This window comes from Antennarius striatus, chromosome 2, assembly GCF_040054535.1.
Source record: "Antennarius striatus isolate MH-2024 chromosome 2, ASM4005453v1, whole genome shotgun sequence".
In the NCBI taxonomy this organism is placed as follows: Eukaryota; Metazoa; Chordata; class Actinopteri; order Lophiiformes; family Antennariidae; genus Antennarius; species Antennarius striatus.
Genome location: NC_090777.1, coordinates 28006421 through 28021740, shown reverse-complemented (window position 1 = coordinate 28021740; position 15320 = coordinate 28006421). Strand labels below are relative to the sequence as shown.

At 43.3% G+C, this 15320-nt stretch overlaps 1 protein-coding gene across 1 annotated transcript; it reads left to right on the top strand.

Moving 5' to 3' along the window:
- The first annotated feature begins 1518 nt into the window (after nucleotides 1–1518).
- mafba (MAF bZIP transcription factor Ba) lies at nucleotides 1519–4444 on the top strand. The gene has a single exon (XM_068304082.1). The coding sequence runs from the start codon at nucleotides 2282–2284 to the stop codon at nucleotides 3509–3511; it is 1230 nt and encodes a 409-aa protein (XP_068160183.1). The 5' UTR covers nucleotides 1519–2281; the 3' UTR covers nucleotides 3512–4444.
- Nucleotides 4445–15320: the final 10876 nt, after the last annotated feature.

The window sequence follows — 15320 nt, the reverse complement described above, 5'->3', positions numbered from 1 at the left end:
AATTCGCGCTAATTGCTCTTAAAATTTATGTTTTTCTGCTTTCATATATTCCATTTTTGAATTTTTATTCTCCCTCTTATGCGATTGACAGTCGGGTCACACTTTTAGATGCAAGTTGAAAAAATATTGTAAAATCAGGCCAAACTTTAACTTGAATTGCATTTTAAAATTCTAAATAATAAAGATTTATGACGTCCTGGATTCAGAGTTCATCAGAGCTGCACGACTCAAACTGATTAAGAATTTAAAACCGGACAAATAAGCCCTTCATTATCGGATCTCATCTTTGGCAGCCTCATCCTACATCCACCTTGATCAATAAGTTCTGGTCGCGGCTTTACTCAACCGTGTATATGAGGTGGAGAAGAAATGATAATCGATCCTTCAAATTGACTCATTTACAAGCAGTTTCTTTTTGCAGGGAAGCGAGACATTTGTTCGTGGTGCTTCTTTTGGCAGGTAATTAAAATTCAGATAAAATCAAGGATATCCTGTAAGATGCGTGGGCGGACCAGATTTTGACCAAACTACCTGTTAAACAGTCAGGGATGATTAAAGGTGTGGCCCTGAGTGTTTTTGGGGCTCAAAAGACAGATTTTTGATTTTAATCAGGGCTTCAGAATTAAATCAGGGCTTCAGAATTAGCCTTTTAAAATGAACAATTAGTGCGGAAATTAAGAAAAAACGAAATCAAGTTAAATGGAAGCAGTTCACCACTTTGATCGGTTCACGGTTTGTCCACGCAGGGGCAGCCTTGAGCCTCCTTGCTGTCAGACCAACAGTCCGAGCCAAACCGGGATTTGAACACACTCAACTCAACATTTACCAACAACAATAAACGTTACCATAATTATTATAACACCAGGTTACACAAACACAGAGTTCTGGGGTCGTTTTTTAATAACACGACATGTTAAAAAAAAAAAAATCAATAAAGTTCATGGCAAGGAAGTCACCAGTCAATACTGTGGGTCACAAACATATGAAGGAATGTATAATTGTATCATCATTCTCAGCCCAGTTTGAACCTCAAAGTATGACTGGAAGCCAAGTGTGTGACTGTAACACAACCACAACACAATAATGTTTGTCCTTTTCAACTTCGACTTGGAGCTTCTCACCTGGAAAATACATCTGACACTTGTGATTGGCTGGGATGCGTCGTTATTTTACTGTCAGATTATTTACGCCCACACATATAAAAAAAAAACAATAATAAAATCTTAATCGATTAATAATAATAAAACTTGATCGTACAGTTAAACTTATGACATGAGTTGTCTGGGTAAAACTTAAAGTTTCTTAGAAAAAAAACCCCAGCTGTTAGGATTTTAATTATCATCTAAAAACAGTTTAAACATATTTTTTAAAGTTTTCTAAGAGAGTCTTGCGCCATAAAAAAGCTGTTGGATAAATTTCCATTAGTTAATAAATCTCTTGCATTGCCTCTCGTTGGATCTGAACCAGTCACTGACAGAAGACTGAACGTGCGTCGCGCTCCACCGGAGGTGCGCCAGTGTCCGTGGAGTGAAGGCATTTCTCCGTCTCCTCCACTGTCCTGCCTCCTCCTGCTTTTAGGGAAGTCGGTCAGCTGACTGTCTGTAGCTGTCAGGAACCGTATTGTGCGCCCTCCTCTCCACTCTTCTCCTCCTCTCTTCCTCTGTTTCAGCGCAGAGTCCCGCTCCCATTGGAGAGCTGATCGCCGCGGATCCAGCCCTTTCACATCGACGTCACGGCGCGCTATAAGGATAAAGCGCTCGCTGGCTCCGAGCGCAGTCTGCTGGATATCACAGTGTGGGGAGAGAGCGAGAGGCGAGACTTTAAATCTCTGCGGTGCAGAGCTGGAAAAGCTGCTTCTCAGCGAAAATCAGACGCCCTATTTACTCTGCTTATTTTGCTCCTATTATTTTCCTGGAGAAAAAAAAAAAAAAAAAAAAAAGGGGGACTTACAACCAAGAATCGCAACGCGGACTGCCGCCCGTCTCAGCGTCCAAACGCGGTATTTCTTTTATTATTATTATTATTCATGCCCATCTTTTTGTGTGTGAATTCACTTCTACTGAAGGGACTGAGGTTTTTACTTCTGCACTGAGACGCATTGCTTTCTACCTCCTGTCTGGTCTCTCCGCCAGATTATCAGAAGTAGGCTATGACGCAAACCGTGTGCAGCGCATTAGTCTGAAAGTTTTTCTCCACTACTTTTTTTTTTTTTTTTTCATTTTCCTTTTCCCCACCACCACCACCACCACCACCACCACCACCACCGATCACACGGTGTTTCATGCTACAGCAAGTCAGCGCACAGCGGTGGAGGAGCCCAAAGAACTATTGCATGAAACAAGAAAGGAGAGAAGAGACGCTGATTAATACGTCAGTTTTTGCCACACTCGCAGGTACATTTGCATATCTGCAAAAGGATCGCGACAACAACAACATGAGCTCAGAGCTGAACATGGGCCCGGAGCTACCCAGCAGCCCTTTGGCTCTGGAATATGTCAACGATTTTGACCTGATGAAGTTTGACGTGAAGAAGGAAGGCCTGGCCGGGCTGGAGCGTAACGGGGTGCGCCAGTGTACGCGTCTCCAGCCCCAGGGCTCCGTGTCCTCCACCCCTATCAGCACGCCCTGCAGCTCGGTACCTTCTTCTCCAAGCTTCAGCCCCACAGAGCAGAAAAACCACCTGGAGGAGCTGTACTGGATGCCGAACAGCGGGTACCACCAGCAGATAGACCCACAGACGCTGAGCCTGACCCCGGAGGACGCGGTGGAGGCCTTAATCGGAGCTACAGCCCACGGTCACCCTCCACCTCCGCACGTCCAGCAGCAGCTGCAGCAGCAGGGCGCTTTCGAGGGGTACAGGGGCCCCCATCACCATCACAGCCACCACGGTCACGGTCAGCAGCACCATCACCCGTACGCAGGGGGCATCGCGCACCACGCCGAGGAACTGTCCGCGCACCCGGGCGGGCACAGCCATCCGCACAGCCAGCACCACCACCACCACAGTCAGGACCCCGACAGCCCGTCCCCGGTGTCCCCAGACTCACACCAGCCGCTCCATCACCACCGTCACCATCATCACCACCATCCGCACGGCCACCTGAGTCAGTCGGCGGGACACCACAGCTCCGGGGGCGGACTGAACGTGGAGGATCGCTTCTCCGACGATCAGCTGGTGTCCATGTCGGTGCGGGAGCTCAACAGACACCTACGGGGCTTCACCAAGGACGAGGTCATCCGCCTCAAGCAGAAGAGGAGGACCCTGAAGAACCGGGGTTACGCGCAATCCTGCCGGTTCAAGCGGGTGCAGCAGAAACACGTGTTGGAGAACGAGAAGACGCAGCTGATCAACCAGGTGGAGCAGCTGAAGGCGGAGATCAGCCGGCTGGCGCGGGAGAGGGATGCCTACAAACTCAAATGCGAGAAACTGACGGGGTCAGGGGCCAATAACGGGTTCCGTGAGGCTGGCTCGACCAGCGACAACCCGTCATCACCAGAGTTTTTCATGTGAGTTGTCATCGCATTTTCTCGTGAAAACTCCTTCACAACAAACTTTTCCTCCAACCTCCTGTCCCATCCTAACCCCTCCACCCCCCACCCCATTCCACGCACCCCAAAACCCGCCACCTTTCCTTTTTTTTCTCTCCACAAAAATGACTTGACTGGCTGATGAAGAAGAAAAACGATAATATTCCACACCTCTCATCCTGTTTATGATTATACTAGTAACGATAACAATTATATTCATATTAGAAGAATAATCATCGAATAGTATTCTCATATATAATCATCTCTCCATCCACGTGTCAAACTGAGATACAACGAGCAACGTAGAGTGATCAGTCGCAGCAACTTTTTGTAGATTAGTTGCTTGTAGTGAAGAGACTTTTTTTTTTTGTTCTTCTTCTACTTCTTCTTCTTTAGGATCGGCTGATGAACTTTTATTATTTTTTATTTTTCCATTTGAGAGCTACAGCTTTTTTTTTTTAAATAATCTGTAAGTCATGTGGGGGTGGGTGGGTGTGTGTGGGGGGGGGTTGGCGTTGTCTTGTTCACTTTTGTTCTAAACTATGAACCAACACTTTTGGAAGGCCCAGGCCAAAAGCAAAGCCTGCAACCCAAACCAGACTCACAATCGACAAGTGATCAGATAAAATCTCCAAGAACAAGACTCCACTTTATGCAAATTTCACTTCTAATTAACCCGTCACGCGAAAAAGGGTGGGTGGGGGCATTATATGCAACATCTCATTGATTTTATTGCCTGCTTGGTTATATTCGAATATATATTGAAACAAAAAAAAATCTGCATTAAATATTAATCCTGCATGCTGGACATGTATGGTAATAATTTCTATTTTGTACTTTCATCTTCTCGTGTATATTAAGAGCATGTTGTTGATCTGCGCTTCTCCATAGTTTTGGGGGTGGGGGGTAGGAGATGGGGTTGGGAGGGGGGTGTTACAGAAATGCAGCGGGGACAGAACAGCAGGACTGCCGGTGCAGTAGCTATCATATGGTGTGGGATTTTTGTTGATTTTTTTTGGTGTTTTTTTGGGCTTGTAAATATTATGCAACCGCAAAAACTGCACAACAAGATTGAGGAGGCTGGTTTTATCTTCTTTCTTTCTTTGTGTTGTGTTGGGGTTTTTTTTCCATTCGTTTTGTATGGATTTGATTATCTTTCGAGGGAGGGAGGGAGGGAGGGAGGGGGGTATTGATTGAGAGAGGAGTGCATTTTTTGTTGCATTTAAATACAACAAACTTTGTGTGTCAAGTGCACTTTTTTCCTTTTTTTTTTTTTTTTTGGATGATTTCTACGTTTTCATTTTGAAGTTTGTGCGGACCTCCCTCCAGGAAGACATACTATGATGTAATACTGTAAAACTATTCAACACGAGGTCTAATTGTTAAGGTTTTTTTGTTTTTTTGTTTTTTTAAAAACCAAATGTTTCCGCCACGTGTTGAGGTTGATGAGATTAAACAGCCACATGATTGGACCGAGATTGCGCAGGAAAAGGTTGTTGCGCACCAAAACGAGGCTACAGTTTTGTAATTTAACACACACGATGTGAGTTAGTGCTCTTTTATTTTAATCTAACGCGAGTTTTAAGCAACACATCCATAAAAGTGCTGTCATGCCTCTCCATAACTCTTTAACTGTCCACATCAAACCAAAACTATAAGCTTATCGCCTCATTTCCAATATTGACCACCTGTAGCGTTTTATCACTGCGCCTGATGTTAATGATTAATATTTTTAGATAAAAGTGCAACAACGCACCAATCAGGGGATTTATGGTGAGATAATATTTAATTATAGCGAGCATTTAAATACAAACTTTGATCATTAATGCTCTTATGTTTTCCTGATTTTTTTTCTGCCGGTCAGTAAAAAAGGGGACTCAGGTTGTGCAAATTCTCAAAATGAAAACCATGTGTATGTTATGTAATACGTTTTTTGTTTTTTTTGTTTTTGTCTATTTTATTATTATTTGATTCTGGTTCTGCTGGCCAGATGCATAGTTTAAGTTTTTATTTTAATGATTTTAAATTAACAAACTGTCCGATCATATCGAATAAGCATGGTGCTTGCATTTGAAACTATTGTTGAAAAGTCATGCATTTAACAATCTTTGGTTCGTTACTGATTCAACTGTGTTGAAATCTAATTGAAACTGCAGCAGCGGGTTGTTGTTTTGTTTTCATCTATACCATGTACTTTGCGATGATGGGGGATCAATTTTCCAATCCTGTTTATATAAATAATAGTTAAAACACTTAAATTTGAACTGTTCCATTCAGGCTGGTTTCTGTTTTGTCTTATATTTTGGTTGTTTTGGAAGAAATTGTTTCCTATTTTGCTTATTAAAGTCATTGAAATGGCAATAATTACCTCTCAGACCCTTTTTCTGTCGAATGAGCCTCATTAACAACATATGACCGGTAATTCATAACCCCAGACGCGCACTAACGTGATCGTAGCGCAGGGCCACTCTCACAAAGATTTTTATTTTATTTTAATTATTCCAATCCAGCAGAAACACACTTTTATGCAGAGCCTTACTTTTTTTTGTTGTTGTAATTTTATGACCTGTTCATTGCCATCTCTAAATTCATTTCATTACATCACTCTGTGGCCTTTATTATATTTTCACACTGGAAACTTGGGGTCAAAACTGCGTGGCCTTCCGTCATTAGATCACCGGGTCTGCTCGTTCCTATGGAGCTGCAGGAGGATTCCTGTGCATGCTGCTGGCCTCTGCTGGCATGCTGACTCCTGCAGAAACCCCTGCTGTCACGGGAGCGCGCAGTAAAATGAGATCTTTGACCTTGCAACATACCGGAGAAGAGATGAAAACCTCAGATTTACATAAAGTGGTAAAACAATTTATGGTTTTCGGCATGCATGGATTTGAATAAACTAAACGGCTCAATCTTGACTGGTTGTTGGGCTCACGATTGGTGTCTTTAAAAAAAAAAAAAAAGGTCCGACCCTGTCGTCTAATGCGGTGAGCCAGACCTCAGCTTCAAAATAATCCCTTGTGCGTGCCTGTGGGTGTGATATTTTTGTGGTGAACATTAATGGAATTTATGATTGCCATGTGTCAACACACCAAGACTCCGTCTAATCTTTTCTGCGTGCGTCTACGCGCGCAAAATACCAAACTCAGGGGGGGGGGGGGATTTATTACGTTTGTTTCACAAAGATACACGGGAAAAACAACAAATTCATGACTTTAATACATACAAATATCAGACGTCTTCAAGCTGCTGATGGGATGGATAGTATAGAACACAGAAGTATATAGGAGAAGGGAGTAAGTGTTGATCTGGTCCCGGTCTAGAGTTTCTGGTGTCAGAACATTATCTGCTCTGTGTCTGCACATTCTCAAGGACAAAACCGCTGGCCAGTGAATCAACCAATGGGACCCAAGGAAGGGAAGTCTAGTTTACATTCTCTCTCTCTCTCTCTCTCTCTCTCTCTCTCTCTCTCTCTCTCTCTCTCTCTCTCTCTCTCTCTCTCTCTCTCTCTCTCTCTCTCTCTCTCTCCCTCTCTCCCTCTCTCTCTCTGCCTGGGGCCATGAGTGCAGCTGGGGTGAACCAGGAGACAGAGGCCTGTATTTACAGTTAGAATAGTACCCCCCAAAATAAGAAATCGAGGATACAGACTGTATATATCTTTATTTTTTTAAATTTTTTTTTTTACCATATTCAAATTTAATTTTCAAAGCTGCTATTGTGTGTGTGTTTACATGTGTGAGAAAGAGAGGGAGAGAAAGGTAGAGCGAGTAACACAATGGATGAACCCAGATTATGTGCATGTACAGTTTCACATGGTCTACAATGAATTCAGAGTGCATGTTGATGCACATGCATCACACACACACACACACACACACACACACACACACACACACACACACACACACACACACACACACACACACACACACACACACACACACACACACACACAGACACACACACACACACACACACACACACACACACACACACAGACACAACTGAGAGCGAGAAGCAGACATCGATCACCTATAAGAAAACAAACACACAACCAGTCGTTTGAATGAAACGTATAAAAGGTGTCTGACTGAATAAGAGAGGCTTCTGTTATATTTATGGCTTCTTCATATAAATCTCTAAAACAATCAATTGATAATGGACCATTTAGGAAAAGGAGAATCCTAATAATGTATTGGCAGGCTGATTTATAAATCAACGCACACACATTGATCCACTGAGGTGCATTTGTGTAGTGCTTTGTTGCATTATTGCCAACTGATTCATCGACATGTATTAATTATATAGGCACTGCAGCTTTAAAAGATGCTTAACAGCAGAAATGTGACTTTTATTAGAATTTTTAAAGAATTTTCATGTTTTTTGTCAGTGAGGTGTGGTCGTTTCGCAGGGAAATTGAATTGTTTGAAAAAGGAATTGAGTGAAAGAGAAGGAATGGGAGAAAAGGGGAGATGGGGGGGTGGGAAAAAGTCAAGGAAAGAATCAGGCCAACCTCAGCAGAAGAGCCAAGGACACAGTGACCAGGCATACTGTAATGATTTTAGTCTCCAATCACGCATTCACGCTCCCCCACAGAGATCCTATCTGCATTCAGCGTGCTCTGCCAGCCTCCACCTCTATAGCTCCTCGTATCAGCAGCGACGTCGAGCAGCCCCGACCGGGCAGGTCCAGAACCGGGCCTGCTCCTCTTCATCACCCCGCTCCTCTTCATCACCCCGGACGACAGGGAGTTTGCTTCTGAAGAGTGATCAGACGCTCTCGAGCCCTTCGTCTGAGCCTTGTAACAGGTATTTTAGAGCACGTGATGTGTGCTTATGACATTCAGAACTGGAATGCAAAGAAAAATATTTGAATAGATTCATCTGTAACAGTGTTTAATCATTTTAGTACATTCGCTTCATTTACAGGATGATTATTTCACTTAGAACCACTTAAGATATAGTTTGAACGCTGCATTATTTGATTTCATTACATACAGGTAACATGTAATCCAAGTTTATTATGCACACATACACACACACACATATACACACACACACATACACTCATACACTCCAGCCACTGCCTCACATGCGACCCACTGACTTTCATTGGAAGTGACTTCCCTGCTGCTCTAAATCACAATGATTTCCCAACAAATTAAAGCAGGCTTTTCCCAAGGGACACACACACACGCACACACACACACACGCACACACGCACGCACGCACGCACACACGCACACACGCACACACGCACACACGCGCACACACACACACACACACACACACACACACACACACACACACACACACACACACACACACACACACACACACACACTAGAGGGCATTAACCAGTTACTAAGGGTTATTTTTCAGACTGTAAGGTGTGTTCATTCTCACCTATAAATGTCTCCACACTAAAAGGGATGAAAGACAAGTTGTTTCAGTTTGTCTTCAACTATTTGCATTTTAAGCAATGTCTTCAGATTGCCTTTAAGAATGACCGCCTACATTTTATCAGATCTATTCTCCATGCATGTATCCATGGATACATTCAGTCCATCAGTTAGAACCGAATAGCTTTCAGTATTCTGGAGTCTTAACTTTATTCTTCTCCTCCATCGCTGTCTTCGTCATCTATTCTTCACTCTTTTGTCAAGCCAAGAAGACTGCATCAAGGATGTAAACACACACATAAACAGGTTTCATTTCGTCTTTAACTGCGACACACATTCTGAAACAACTGGGAACACACCTGACGTAGGTTCTGATCCACAATCTAATGTCACAAAACACTCACTTTCAACAGGTTTTGCAGAGGAGCAGCATCCCACGCTTTCAACCCACCTCGCCCACCACAGCCTCTCTTTATGATGAATTTGCACCTTCATGGTCACAACCAGTCAATGTTCTACTGATGGATACCTCTGGACGTGGCCACGGCGAGTCGATAAAAGTGACCCACGTCTACATCTCTGCTTCCGGGACGTGAAATCCAATTCCGGGTGGGATTGATCCATGTCCGGCCACCGTGGGGATCAGGCCAGACGGAGACACTCAGAGCAGACGCCGGGCGGTCAATGGTACATCTGAACCACCAACCTCTAATTCAAAAAAGGACACGACAAAGACACACGTCACACTTTTGAAGGTGAACAGACCGTATTTCATCAGGACGCATGACAGCTGCTTTCTGTCGCTGCTGACAGTGGAGAAGGAAGCATCTTTAAGTTGGTATCGCTTTATTAAGTTATAAGTATGATCAAGGATTTCACACGGTAAAATAAAATTGCTTCTGATACAGAAAAACAATAATACTCTGTTAGCTGGTCAAGGCAAAGCTACTTTTAAGTAGTGTGATCTATAACAGTGAACAAATTGATCACTCTTGCAAATGTAAAATATTGATTTTGAAGGTGACCGGTAAAATCAGATTTGAATTATTACATCATAGTAGAGTGGAAGTATGAAAAACTTCAAATTTACATAGAAAACCTTTACTTTAATAAATATTCAGACTGACAATCAAACTACAGTTGAAAATATTACAGTTGCACTCAGATGAGCTGAGAAGAACAGTGAGCAAAGGTACGACATGTGAAACAGCTACTTGTTATAGCTTTTATTTTTATATATTCATTATGTATATTTTTTAAATATATAACATTCTTGATTTTGTTTGGAGAAATTATTTTAAAAAGTCCCCATTGAACTAAAACCTCAGCAATTTTTTGAAAAAATTGAAAAATTTCTAAATGTAAAAAAAAATTTTTTTCAAAAATTCTCTGCAATTTTTGTTTTAAAAAATTACTGAAAGGAACCTTAATTGGATTAACGGGCAATAATTATTTTGGTTAAACATCTCCAAATCAAACCATCCTACCAACAAATGAACTCCATAGAACACATGAGCTGCTGTGAATGAGTGCTGTTGGTGTGTCGTACCGTCGCCACCATGTGTACTGCGCTCTGTTGTTGCCCTAAGATGTGAAGTAAATAATTGAATGGATCCATTAATAAATAAAGTGCAGGGGGGGTGGGGGGTAGGAGAGATGGGAGAGACAGGTCACTCGTTTTAGCATCACTGCACAGGGAGTGGCACCCCTGCAAACACGCTGTCACTCCTCTCTCCCACGCCGCTCTAGGAGGTGTCTGGACATAAAAAGCATTAGCTGGGGTGAACTCTGACCCCGGGCTCGGAGCAGGATGTGGCATTCCGACACATTTCCTCTCAGATCCAACGGGACCGAGGATAGTTCCTACAAAACAGGTGGAGGGGAGGTAACTCCCGCTTACAAGCCCACCTTCAACCCACTCAAACTGTTTTCCAGCAGGCTTGGGTAAATTCCACTCGGAGGGTATTATTCCTATACGTAATACCCTGCTATTTAATACAAAATCCTGCCAGGGGAGCTGTAACTAGAAGTGAATATGAAGTTGTGGTTTTGAACCGTGTAGAATTTTACGAGGATTCATTATCAGCTATTTGAAAAGGCTGCTAAAGTTTTCTGGTGCTGAAAATGTATGTTTCCTGTTACAATAGGTGCAAATGATCACTTTTGGGTCATTTTTTTACTAGGAACAACTGCATTATAACAAACCGAATTAATTTCTGTCAATATCTATTTGTTTTTTGTGAAAAAAACGTGAATCAAACTAAACCCAACATCAGAGTCGGAATCAAAATTATGCCAAAAACAACAAAAGAAAATGCCCTGGAGCCACACCGCTGCTCTGATAAATCCATTCTCCTCACTAATATTCACTCACTGCCGTCTCCCTCTCTCTCTCTCACCCATTCACCCCATTCTCACATTTACTCTCTTGCCTCCTCCTTGTTTTCTCTTTCTTTCTCCAGGCCTTTTTTATTTTACAGCCTGATCTCTATTTAGATTTCCTCGTTTGGAGTTGCCACAACGTTCCCCCGCTGCCAACATCTGTAAGTGGTTTGGAACTTAAGAGACACGATGGAAAAGAAACATCAAGAAAATAAAAAGAGCAGAACAGTGCTCTTCTACTACTACTACTACTGGAGCCGGATGGAGCGTTAAAACTGATCCGGGATCAGGAAGAGAAGGCGGCAGCCTGGGAGAACGAAAGTGATCGGGCGTGACAGGAAGTAGATCCGAAATCTTTTCACGCGTCCGCCGCTGAGTGTAATACCTGTGCGTGCTGCGGTGTGAAGCTCAGATGGGTGATGAGGGGTGTGGTGTGTGGAGTCCCCCCCCCCCACCACCACCACCACCTCAGTTTGGGGTTTTACTGTGGATTGACCTCAATCACGTGTCAGGTCTTTAAGCAGATTGGATTTAAGCTGCAGCACTTTTAAAGAGATTATATTATTGTAACAGATTAAGGGAAGTAGATATATTGAAGGGAGCTAATGAGAGGGTTGTCCCCCACCCCCACCCCCGCCCCACCCTTCTCCTCACCGGTTGCCAGTCTAATTCCGCGCTCACTGTCCTGTTGATAATACACACTACAATAGCATTACTGTGGCATTAGAGGCTTTAAAGTGTTGTGGCAGCGAGAGATACTTTTGTTGACAATGCGGCGGAGGTTTCAGGCTTCGCCGTTTAGTGGGAGCATGTGGCTGGCTTTCATACGCAAGGGTGAGGGGGGGGGGGACTGTGCATACAGTAGGGTCTCATTAGGTAATGAGGATGATTATGCTGCATTAGGTGGTGGAATAGAGAGGCAGCAGCCACAGGGCGGGATGGGAGAGGGGGAACATGTGTGTGTGATTTGCGGCATAAAGCGCATACCATTTAATTGACACAAGCGCTCTCTGTCTCTTGGTGGGTGTCGAGATGTCCTTTTGCACGTCTGCTTGGCCTCTCCGTCCTTGACTCGGAGGGCAAAAAAAAAAAAAGACAGATGTCGGGAGACTGCAGAGAGTGTGGAAAGGTACCGGGGGCCGAAAAGTTGGCTGCAGTCAGAGTGGAATACTGGGAAGTGTGTGCAAGGCTTTTTTTTTTTTTTTTTTGTAGGTCATTCCATTTTGGATGCGACTTGAAGACAGAAAGGTGATGGAAAAGGTTTTTGTCTGCAGGATTTGTTGAGTAATGATACGATTCCTCCACAGGAGCGCTGGAGGTCGGAAGCGCATCGAGCCAGCGTCGAGGAGCAGCCGGCTGGAGGTGTGAAAACAAGCTTCCCTTTGCATGGAGCTACACTATTCCCCTTCTATAAGTAGGCGGGTATTTTTACCCAGGATAAAAGTGCTGACCCTGTCTCAGGTAATTACACCCCTGTTGGGCTTTGGCATAGACGTGTCAGGACGGTGCTGAGTGCACCTTACACCCCAGTTACAAGTAAACCACACTTATCTCGCTATTTACAAGCCATACTATAGAGCCTCGCTCCACATGACAGAAAGGGAGGAGGACATACCTTGGCAAAGCCAGGAAACCTTTTTCCTCTGGCAAAGGGCCCAGTGAATTCCCATCCTCCATTAAAGAATAATTTTTTTTAATTTTTTTTTTAAAAAGGCACAGAAGACATGAAACTATATTCCATATTTATGCAGACGGAGCAAGGAAAAAAACAAGCAGTGTAAAATGCTGCCAGATTGAAGGATTCTGGAAATAGAGTGCCAGCATGTGGTACATTTCCCTGGTAGGAATTCAATCCAATAATCTCTAAGAGGGTTACGCACGTCCTAATCACTACTACCATTACAATGTTGAACGATCGTGAACGATGCACGTCTAACTCGGCTGTAATTTAAAGAAAACAATGACCCTTTTCAATTCAGGATGTGCCAAAGGATTAAATTATAAGAGAATCATGACACTGGCTTTAAAGCAGCGTTATTAATGAAAACTGTATCATAGCACCATATGATCTTATCTAAATATTCAGGACATGGAAGGTATTCAGACTCAAGGCCGACACAGCCTGAGGGTGTTTGGGGTCAGTCCAGTTTAAATTCAGGCTCCAACATTTTTTTTAAAAATGACAAGACTCAAATTGTTATGTTTCTATGAGATATGGATTTTTTTTTTTTTAAGCAAAAACACTACGACAATAGCCTAAACACAGCAAACACTGATAATTGTGTCCTTGTCTTGCCTCACACAGAAACACGCACACACACACACACACACACACACACACACACACACACACACACACACACACACACACACACACACACACACGAAAAGAGTTAAGAAGAGTCAACAGGTTTCAAATTGTTTTCTATATTAATACGATTCCATTGGACAGAGAGTTAAAAGGAATATAAAAATAATCTAATGGCTAAGGCAGAACTTCAGGCCTGTGTTTGAGACGACTTTCTTCCTGTCACTGATTCTCATGTCATTGTTTCCGATGGGCTTTAATGGAGGGGAAAAAAGGCATTTTTTTCACATTAAACGACTCACTTCAAGCTTCAGGCTGAGGGTTTATAGCGTAATATGGTCAAATTTTTCAATCCCATTGCAATGTCTGACATGATCTTTTTTACCATCTTCAGAAGGACCGAGGGCTGAAATTACGATCACTTTGAATCCTTTTGTTTAACAATGATCGCTCTTTGTGCTAAAGCTGGACCGAACCCACGACAATAAAAACACAACTCGCCGCCACAAGGCAAAGTCATCGCATTGGTGTTTCATTTATCATAACCGTACCCTGTATTTAGTATTGTTGTCAAGAAGATATTAGCTCCGTTTCAGTCTCTTGGTTCATGTGTAGTCTTCTACTACAAGACTTTATGAGGACCGTCTGCACTAAGGCCACCAAACATGTGTTTTCAGACTTTCTCTGCAAATAAAAGCAGGAAATCTTTGGACCCAGTGTGTCTTTACAAGAGACTTTCTCCAGTATCTATATATCTTCTCTTCCATTAAAAGCATGTTCTATGGAAACTATGTGCTGTGTGTTGCTAGGCACGCCAGAGAGCTGAGGGAAATGGCTGTGGTCAGACCGTAGTCCTTGAAAGTCAGAGAGGAAAGCAAAAAAAAAAAAAGACAAGTGGGAAAAAATGGCAAAGTAAAGCAGCCGCTGAATTTAAAATGATTTACCTATGTGCACAAGCAAAGGACACACACACGTGTGTGTGTGTGTGTGTGTGTGCTCACAAACATGCACCACCAAGACTGTTCCAGCTGAGGTGCTGTTGTAATAATACGCTGGTGGGAATGTGCCACTAAACGTTAATTCTCCCTTCACGCTTCCATTGAGGAACACAGAGCCTCTAATTGATGCTAAACAAACTGCTGACCCAGACTCAGGAGGAAGGTCTGTCATTGATGCGTATGCAGAAACACACACACACACACACACACACACACACTGGTACACAATCTATAAAATGTACAAGTAGAATGTCCCAAACACACCAAATTGACCAAATCTGAGGTTTTCCCAAATACGAACCGACTTGTAGTGGAGCTTTATAGATATTTTATAGGACAGGGAGACGATCTGCAATGTCCTTGACTTCCTGATGGTGCATTTGGAAACTTGTGTGTGACTGCGCTCGTTTCTGCTATGGTGGGGGTGGTGGTGGGGGGTCTAGAGAATCCAACTCCTACTCATCCTCGTCACACACAAACTCACTTGCCGTCCCCTAAAGGAAGCTCCGGGGAGGCACAAACGGTGCCTTTGTGTGAGGCAGATTTTCCCATGTCTCCCTGCTCCGGCACACAGATAGATCATCTCAGTATGTCCTGCTGCATGAAGGGCAAGTGTATGCATGTCATGCAGAGAGAGAACGAAGGGGGGGGGGGGGGGGCAAAAAGAGTGGAAAAGAAGTTCAAACCTGAACTGCTTCTTTCCTCT